Here is a 10,547-nt window from a genome sequence, read left to right as displayed (position 1 = left end):
CTATAGCCCACCTTGTATTGTCATGTCTCCATCTCAGACAAAGCCACCAGCTAAAAGTTCCCCACCCCCTCTACCCCATAATGTGAAGGGCCCTAATTTAACAGCCCAAAAGTGAGAAGGAAATAGAAAGAGAGACCCCTCATATATATGCATGTGAGGAAGCACAGACACGTTTTTGGCATAACAATAAAGGGTAGATGTACTTATGATAAGAATATGACAGAGAAAGCCAATAGGGTTTGTTTGGGGCCAAAAGACCAGTATGAAAATTTGGGTCCTTAATAATTTGCCATGTGTCACATTTTGTGAGGACTAGAACACAACATTGGATGTGTCCCCACTTAAAATACTAGAGGGAAACTACAATGTGTAGAACTTGCCCTCACTTTTTTAGATACCTCAACCCGTCAGATATATACTCAAATACCATTTAATGGAAAGTAGAAAAATGCAAAACTACAACTTTACCCATCACATATCATGTACTGTTTAGACATGTGCATATATTAATATACCCAAAATACCCTTAAATAATGGGTGTTCTACCACTGAGCAAAATGCCAAGACCCACAAAGGAGGGACCAGCTGAAGTGACAAATTGTCAAGCATGAGAACCTATCAATGTTAGGTTTTGGTGCATTACATTGATGGTCATGACCAACATTTAGATCTTTGTAACAATTAGACAACTGAGTTTAATATTTCGATTTGTGCTTACCAATGGATAGTGAAATTCATGTGCATCACTGTTTCTTTATTCTTAGAATATATGAGTGTTATCCAATGTTTTCAAAATTGGACTCGAAAAATTGAGAATTAGTCACTTGACTGGTTCTGTTTTATCTCATAATTATCTTTTGGCAAAAAACCATTGGTTTGGTCAGTAAATTATTGATTTGGGTGGTCGAATTATTTGAACCGACTAATGATTTTTAGTTGTTTTTTATTTTTTTTTATCAAAACAGGCCATCTATTTGATTTGAACAGTCAGACCATTCGACCCAAAAACTGGACCCCTGAACAATTCATTGCCCGATTCAAATTTTAAAACCTTGGTCTTATCTGAATAAATTGATCAATACACATAGATCAAAATGTACTAGCTGTAGAACACTCTTTGAGGGTAGGAGGGGGAAAGATAATGGTTAGCATGTGCTAGGGTTATTTTGTCACATTAAAAATAGATGAGATGACATCAAATAGGCTAGGCATTTATGTCATTTGAAAATTACCTTTAATGACACCATAAGAAAACTTGACACAAGGAATATATGATTTACAAAACCTTCAGATAGGGGGGTAATTTTGGAAGTACCTAAAAGGTAATAGAAGTTTTAGAAATTACCAATAAAAAAAGAAGAGATTTTAGATAATTTTCCAATATTAAATGGAGAATGGTTAGATAATTTTCTAATATTGACTGTAATTATGTGTTCATGTGTTTTTAGTGCATTCATCTATCACCATTCACCAGTAGGTAGAAGGGATGTATTACAAGTTGAAGGGGTTGAAAGGGTTAGAAGTAGGCCAAAAAGAACATGGATAGAAGTAGTAAGAAATGGTTTAGGCGCTCATGATTTAACAATTCATATGACATTAGACATAACAGAATGCCAAAACAAGATTTATTTATCTGACCCCATATAATTGGGATAAAGCTTGGATAATGATGACGATTTGTCCTTCAGAATAGTTATCTTAGAATTAGGGGAGAAAATGGTAAAAAGATACATGTATCTAAATTTCTAAATTGGTAGTATCCAACTAGCTTATTGAAGACACAAGAATGGCAATGGGCAGAGACCATACTCCCCATTCTTGACCCTGATTTTTAAGTAACTCTGTATACCTAACCCGATCACCATTAGGGAGAAAAATCATCATGTATCCCTGATTCCTGATGAAGATGGGTTCTCCATCAGGGACCCAAATCCTTGAATTCTTTTTCTATTTAGAAGCTTGCTTTGAGAAAAAAGATTTGCTTAAAAGAGAGAAAAAATGTTAATCTAAATTGGTTTAGCACCAAACATCATTAATCACCAAGATAACATATAAATTGAAAATTATTCAATATATGTACTGGCATTATTGCAATTACACATAATTACTTTCAAAATTTAAAATGTAAAAGATATTTTAAAAATATTGCATTTGGGGTGGGATTTGATTAGAGATTTGACTCTCATCCCCGTCTCCACCCCCACCGGAGCAGTCTCCATCTCCAACCCCAACCCCATCAGCTCAGGGAGGCCGGGTACCTGGTGGGGAACGGGAAAATTGTCAACAATATTGAAGACGAAGGTAGTGGATTTGGTAAAGAATGAAGTATGTATAAATGTGTATTGCTGGGTGAACCAGCGCATCATGCAGGGAAAGTCCTGTTGACAGCCCAAGCTGTTGGCTAGCCAAAGTTTCAGGGGTTCCCCTAACTTCTAGAGCAGATAAGGACTCATTATTGGATTTCCCTACCTTATTGTATAAACCATAATTAGCATGATTAGGTATCTTCCAACCGTACAAGAACCAAAATTCTAATAAAATCTGAATAGGGAAAAAGGATTTTAATTGTATAAATCTTTAAAATAGGACTGGACAATGAACCGTTTTGGGTCCGATTCCTAGGTCGAATGATTTGATCCTTCGGATTGAACAAACGGCCCACTATGATAACAAAATAAAAAATGTCAAAAACTATTATTCAGGTCATTTATTCGACTGTTTAGATTAGCAGTTTATTGATCAAATCAACGGTTTTTGACAAAAAAAAAATGCTTTTAAGATAAAATGGACCAATGTTTTATTTTTTTAGTCTGATCATCCGGTCTAATCCGGTTTTGAAAACACTGGTATAAATAGATCTCTTCTGGTGATCTATTGAATAAAAACCAAGAGGATAAACAATTAGGTGGTGGATTATTGCTTATAATTAGTGTATTCTTTACCACCACTTAACAGTGGCCAATCTTAATTTGTACCAGCTTGCAAACCACCAACCAATCTGTAGTTACCTATAATCTTATGGAGAAAAAGATTTTGCTGAAACCAAGCTCCAATTCAAGATTGGTAATTATAAGGGGAGCCTGAACCACTGGAGATTATGAGCATTCCTCAAAACAACCAAGTAATTCTGAATCTTAATTTTCATTATAAATAATGTAATTAATACTCTGTTTGGAAAGAGTATAAATACAAATACGTAGAGTGTAAAACTTTTTATTTTATATGTATTTATACTGTACATATTTGTATTTGCACTCCTTTCAAACTGAGCCTCAGTTTGAAAGGAGTACAAATGCAAATATTCATACATACAAAATAATACAAAATACAAAGTTTTTGTACTGTGCATTTGTATTTGTACTCTTTCCAAACTGAGCCTTAAAAAAACTTTCAAAGATAATGAAAATTGGCCAAGGTAGAAAGGTTATAACACATCTATTATATAGGCCATACACCCATTAATCTGGCCAAACATGGTTCTAAGCTTGTATTGCTAAGCCATAAGCCAAGGGGCTGTTCTGTTCATATGGATGTGCTTTCCTTAACAATGTCATATAGCTTTATTGAAATGGGCTAACAATTCTATGATTTTAAACTGGTAATTGCTATTTCTTTGCTTGAGCTTTAATTTACATTAGTAGCTTTAGCTTGGGGATGTTTTGAATTCTAAAACTTGTGTATTTTATGAAAATTGGTTTTTATTTGTCGCATAAAAGTGAACTGATCTCTTGGGAATAAATGAAATCTAAACAATTCATCCATGATTCGCTGTCAACTATGGATTAAAAGGAAAATTATAGAGACCCATTGTTGGATGAACATACTTTATCAATGCCTTTGCAACCCAACACTAGAGGAAAAAAAAATAGCTTTATTAATGTATTATGAGAATTTGGAATTAAATGATTGATATTTTTTAGGCCAAAGGATTAAATGATTAATTGAAGCAATATATATGTTGGATGGTTGTCATTAGGGTTATTAACACAAAAGAGTGGAAACTCTTGGTCCTAGGTTATCTTTCAATGATTTTTTTTTTGAACTGCAAGCAATGACTAATTTGGGCTGCATTTGTTTATCCATAAAATGGGAAGTCTTTTGGACTGAACTGTTTTATGGATTATTTCCGTCCAATTTTGTCTCGAGGTCAATGATAAAAAACAAAGTTTTCATAATAAAGATATGAATATATGGCTCAGTTTGGAAAGAGTACAAATACAGATATATAGAGTGCAAAATCTTATATTTTGTATTATTTTCCTTCTATTTGTATTGTATATATTTGTATTTATACTCCTTCCAAATAGAGCCTATAGAACAAATACTTCCGTATAAATAAAAAATTGCTATAGAGACAAGAGTTCAACTATGATGCATTCATTAATATTAGCTCTACATTAAATTCAGGTGTCAACCAATCACTTAAAGTTTAATAAGGTATACTTACCATCACATTTAACCAATCGCATTTTTTTTTACACTAGATGCATAGATTTTGCCTTGAAACAAATCCACCCTTAAGAGGTCAATCCTCAAGATGCCAATTATGTAATATTGTACCCCAACAAGGCCCGTTTGTTATGCTAAAAGTCAATTTGAAGAAAACTAGAAAAGTACTTCCGTTACAAGATCATCTTGTTAAAGATCTCGTAGCATGGCAAAATTATCATTGAAACCGCTTGTTTCAAACAATGGAATCATTCATTGAATAAACCAGCCTAAACTCTGTAAAACGTTGGTGAGAAAAATCCAAAAGGCTTGTCACACTCTGGATCAAATTACTCATTTTGAGCAGTTTTGCAAAGAGTAATTGGTATAAACAAGATTTATTTATTTATTTATTTTTTTTTTTTGCAAAGAGCTCTCAACCGTCTGATATGATAAGGCTGTGGTTTCCATTAACGAAAAAAATCATAAAGTGGGTCCTATGTTAAATCGTGGCCCACTTGGGTACTCAACACACCCTTTGGCTTTAACAACTAAAAAGCCCTACAAACTCAACCTTGATCTTTCCCCACAGCTGCAGACACCAAGGCAATCACCAGTGATCACCCAAGAGATGAAACCATTTCAATTTTCCAATGCTTGGCAATTCAGTTGAAGACCCATATCTTATATCAATGAGACCATTTCACTATTAATGTCAACACCAAACCCACCACTCCATTAGTACAGTGGCCTAGCTAAGCCATCAATCACTAGGCCCACATTATCCACAGAGATAGATGGTGCCATCCCTACGCAATAATTTAAGCCCAAATTATCAAATTAAACAGTGAACAGAAACTTCACTTTAACAAGCATGGCTTTATTACCCCATTTGAATATACACTTGGATCTGTTTGAAATAAACATAGTTACTCACTCAACCTGGAAATTTATATTACCCCATTTAATTGTCCAATTGGATCTCTTTGAACAAAAAAAGAGTTAAACAACCTGGAAATTTAAGCCCAAATGATCAAATCAAGGAATCAACAGAAACTGTTGGAAACATAGCTAGAGAGAAGGGTTGAAGCTTTGAAGTCTGAAGCGTATGTAAAGAAAAGAAACTTCACTGTAAAGCATGGCTTTATTACCCCATTTAAATGTACACTTGGATCTGTTTGAAAAGCAAGGTTACACAACCTGGAAATTTAGTAAAGAAAGGACAACAGGATTTGGGGGGGGGGGGGGGATGGTGACGTTTCTGTGCAATTATTCAAGAGCCCAAATTATTGAATTATTGCAACAAGCATGGCTTTATTACCCCATTTAAATCTGCACAGTACACTTGGATCTGTTTGAAAGACACAACTACACAACCTAGAAATGTAGTTAGGAAATGGACAAGGCAGAGGTGAGTGGTCGATCTGATGCGACCCTTGGCTGAGTGTCCTTATTACACGAGATGAAACTTGAGAGCTTCATTTACATCAGCGCAGGACTGCAGGTGCAGGGCATCCATGTGGCTAGTCAAACAGTTCACTAATGGGTACATAGAGCATGTGGCATCTCAATACACAGGACAAAGCCAATGTCTGAGTGCCAACTCAATCAACATTTTGAAGATAAAAAGTACAAGTAAATTAGGGTAGAAACAAAGAAAGAAAATAAATTGTTTGCTTCAATGGTTTTCTTTTATGTTTGGTTTGAAATAAAATTAGAGAAACAGAAAGTTGAGGGAAGGTTTTAAAGAATTTTTTCTCCTATTTTCTATCCAACCAAACACAGCCTTACTTGGTTCATCCATTCAGGAAAAGAAAACAGGGGAACTCAAAATAAAATTCAGATCCCAGAAGGGAAGATCCTGCAAAGTGAGCCATTAACTGAAAGAGGGGATGGGGGTGCATTTTAGAAGCATCCATGGAGTAATCTAATAAATCAATAAATCACAGTATTCAAACAACATAAACAAAGATTGAGATCTATCTTCAAATCCCAAAAGATATCCATATTCAAATCAAAATTGAGAAAAAAAAAATTGCAAACAGAAAGAAACCACCCCTCTAAAAATTGAAGAAGGGGAATCCCCCGAATTTAATCAAACAACAAATGATTGAGCGAACAAAAAAAGTACCTTTTTCTGGTATTTCGTGAACCCATCACAAAGATCCTTAAAAGATAGAAAAAGAAAAGAAAGTTGAACAAGCAACAATCAATCCCACAAACCCCTCTGAAAGGAAAGAGAAGAAAACACAACTCTGGATGTCAAATCTCTGTGTTATTCCCTGAGAACAATACATCTATTTACATCAACCGTGTATACATACATCTCAATTTTCACAGTTACAGTTTTCCCATCCATTCGACAATCTCCACCCAGAAAAAGAAAAGTGAAGAGAAATCCCCATAATGAAAAAAGAAAAGAAGAGAAGAAAAACAAAATTACTACTTCATCAGAGAAAAGTAAACTTAAAGATCCGAACCCATTAATCTACCTCCTGATGCGAAGAAAAGAAGCCAAGATCCTGGAACAGGCGTGCCTTATCCGTGGATACACTCTCACCGTATAAACTGTTGTCTCCCTTAGAAGCGCCTCTATTGTCTCTACAAACAGATTCAAGCTCCGCAGCGGCGGAATGTACAGTGTTAAAGGCACCGCCGAGAAGGCCACGGCGAAGAACAACTGCAACATCTCACTGACACAGAACGACGGGGCTTACCAAACCAGAGAGAGAGAGAGAGAGGAGTTTGAGAAAAACAGAGGACGACTTCGTTCAGGTTTTCACCTCCGTTTTTTATTTTTTATTTTTCAATTATAAAACTATGCCCTTTCGTGCCGTACCGTTTCCCTTGGTATATATTTGGCCATCGGCTGACCGTATCCTGTGTATTGGAATTATAAGTATCTTTATTCGTGTGCTATACGTATAGAAATACACGATCGAACCTTTTGTTTAGGCAAAATATCAAAACCCCCTCATATTTCTTACGATCATACAAAACCTTCGGTGGAGTTTTACCTTAACAAAAAATCTCCCCTGGTTTTGAAAAAAAACACATGGTTTTTGAACCGCCATTCACCCGGATGGTAAAATTGTCCAGTTTCGGAATCGTTTAGGCAATCGGTTCTGTTTTATCTTAAATTTGGTCTTTGGCCAAAAATCGTTGAATCGGTTAATGAATTATTGACCCAGATGGTTAAATCGTTGACCCACTCAACGGTTTTGGTTGTTTATAAATTTTAATTATTTTTATTTATTTTTTTAATTTATTTTGTTAGAACAAGCTATTCATTCAGACCAGACAGTTAAACCATCAACCCGAAAATCGGTGGCCAAAACAATTCTAGTTCCGAATCATTTTTTAAAACATTAAAAACCTATAATTACCTCCCTTTTACTATTATCGTAGCAACAGAACTTGGAATTTACAAAATTGTTCTTACTATCTGTTAAGGGCATCTTCTAATATAATTCAAAATGTCAAATTTACCCTTTTAGACTTTATATAAAATTACACTTTTTAATTTGACCCAAGGAATTTGCTTTTGTTTAGTTAAAAACTAAAATTTTCAAGGGTATTTAAGTAAATATCTATCTATTGGTAGACACAAGAGTAGAGCAATGTTTTAAAAACCAACCCAGAATCGGGACCGTTCTGGCCATCAGTTTTTGGGTTGGTAGTTTGACCGTCTGATTTGAACAAATAACCTATTTTAATTAAAAATTTTAAAAATTTTAAAAATAACTAAAATAAAATGGACCATTGAATGGACCAATGATTTAACTGTTTGAATCTCTGACCAACTCAATAGTTTTTGGGAAAGGACCAAGTTGAGAATAAGACAACTGAGCTTGAATGGTCCAACCGTCCAAATCAACAATGGTTCGAAAACACCGTAGAAGAGGTTTTTTTAATGAAACTTTTAAGGGATGTTTTGTGATTGTCAAAACCTCAGGGAGAGTTTTTATATTTTTGTTTTAGTACGCAAATACGATTGACTGAACAAGATAGATGGGCCTAGTTTTTTATTCAACGAATACAAAAATTTGGATGTGGACATGTTCCATGTGGATCACGATACACCTCACAATGAAGCGAAGAGGGCCGAGCTAGTCCCATCTTGTGTATTATTTCTACCAAAAAAGAAGAGGGCGTATGGGTCTTTAGGCCCAGTACTTGGCATATATGGGTCCTATCAAAAACATGGCCGTGGGTCCGGTGGAAGCTAGACGGTTGTATTTTTTCTATACAGGCTGAGTTTTAATGTGGCACCCGGTTGGGCCAAATAGAAGAGTTTACATCGTAGGCTACAGCACATCCCAACCGTGCATTGAAAACATCTCCCAGTGACAAGTAAAGAAGATGTTTCCAATGCACGCTGAAGACGAAATGGAGCGGTTCTTGTCGGATAATATCCGATCCATTTGCATCGTACGAACTTGGATCAGATTCCGTGTTGGACTTGGACACACCGAATATTGTTCTGGTATGAATCCACTTATTGGGAGGGAAGAAATGCGAACAATAAAATATTGAATTCTTACAATATAAAAATACGGTTTGGTGAATGGGCCCGATCCACTTGATCATTGAATAGCACGGGGGATGCCCGGATTTGGATCTGGATACAAATTACCCAAGTAAATGTTAATTCAGGTTTTGATAGGAAAGAATCTCGTCGTTTCTGGGGCATTCTTTAGCTTTTCTTTCCACGGTTCCGCCTTGAATGACCGATCCAAGAGGGGGTACCTTTTTTGACGTCAGATTGGCATCTAATTAAGAGCATACCCCACCTTGTGTTGGCATTAATGGTTGAAACTGGAAGCTAGTAGATCTACTGGTGAGAAACAGAGGAACCCCATTAATGGATCTGGACCCGTCTGAGATATGGAGTTGTTTAGATGGTGATTTGATTGGTTACATGGTTGGTGGTAAATGGATTACTGAGGGCGTCGTTTAAGAGCTTTACGTTGTTATACAAAAATGATTTGTTCTTTTCTTTCTCTTTTTTATTTCTTTCACCCACACGGCCACACGAATGTTGACGAGATTCACTTCACGCCATTTGATTTTACGTCTACGGTTGATTGATTGATAGCTACTTATGGTCTGTAGATGAAGATTCTTTAGCCAGCTAAAAGCACTTTTTCTTCCCTTCCAACTTTTGCTTCAAACTCAAGTTCTCAACAATCGAAATAAGATGGTAGAAGAGCACAGAATATATCTAAGAAAAGAAAAAAAGGAAAGTAATCATATTTCAAATACTCTCAACAGGTCGGGTCTGGGTGGTAGAGCTGGTTCTAAACCAACAATAAATGTCAAGATCTTGGAATTTTAGATAAAAAACCGAATCAATCGGTCTCATGTCCATTGGATCTGACCCGATTATGATAAAGCTGTTGAAAATATTATACATTTAAATGCTAGAACCAAATTCTCAAAAAATAAATAAATCATAAAACCAAAAGTGATACAATTGATTTGGTCCTATTGGAAATAGGGATGTGATCCTCAAACAGTGTTTCACATGAATAATATAGGAGATGTTCTCGATGTGTGACCAATACATGTTATTGGATTGATGTGAGGCATACTATATGAGGATAAGATCCGGACTCGTCCTATTGGGTCCATCAGGTCGGACCTGACCTATTGACAACCCTATTTCAACTCGTAATGTTGAGATGTAAATCAACACCCACGATCAATGGGTCTTCAAGATTTATGATCTACTTGAGAATTAAGATTATAAGATATCGTCTATTTCCAGATCAGATGGCCTAGATCTTATCTTGCATTGGAAATTGAGGGGCCGCTTTCTATGCAGGAGAGGCAACTTGAGCAAGATTTGTAGCAGAGGGCTCTACTACCCAAGATAGCAAGAGCCTTTAATTATGTTGCACCAACAACATTTAACAAGAAAATTGATGTTGTCCGATTCGAGGTATTTTGAACTGATGACACAATCAAATAGTCTTGCCAATTGGACGAGACCAAGGTGGAAGGATGAAGCCATGCATCGAGATCTGCAACCAGGAGAAAGGTTAGAGGCCCGAGGAGTTGTCCTTCGAGTAGGTACTCCGACACTTAAGTTAGTAGGGTAGAGAAGGATGTGGCCG

General features: G+C 35.9%; 1 protein-coding gene across 1 annotated transcript; it reads right to left on the bottom strand.

Moving 5' to 3' along the window:
* Positions 1-6,684: 6,684 nt before the first annotated feature.
* On the bottom strand, positions 6,685-7,257 carry LOC148844761 (DIS3-exonuclease-like protein). Its single transcript, XM_088954355.1, has one exon. The coding sequence runs from the start codon at positions 7,115-7,117 to the stop codon at positions 6,917-6,919; it is 201 nt and encodes a 66-aa protein (XP_088810481.1). The 5' UTR covers positions 7,118-7,257; the 3' UTR covers positions 6,685-6,916.
* Positions 7,258-10,547: the final 3,290 nt, after the last annotated feature.

The sequence above is a fragment of the Nelumbo lutea genome, chromosome 7, assembly GCF_056320005.1.
Source record: "Nelumbo lutea isolate HS-2025 chromosome 7, American lotus-T2T, whole genome shotgun sequence".
Taxonomy (NCBI): Eukaryota; Viridiplantae; Streptophyta; class Magnoliopsida; order Proteales; family Nelumbonaceae; genus Nelumbo; species Nelumbo lutea.
This window is presented reverse-complemented; position numbering and strand designations above follow the sequence as displayed.

What these genes read in the sequence shown, in the direction of transcription:
- LOC148844761 (XM_088954355.1), bottom strand. Translation starts at nt 7,117, where the DNA reads ATGTTGCAGTTGTTCTTCGCCGTGGCCTTCTCGGCGGTGCCTTTAACA.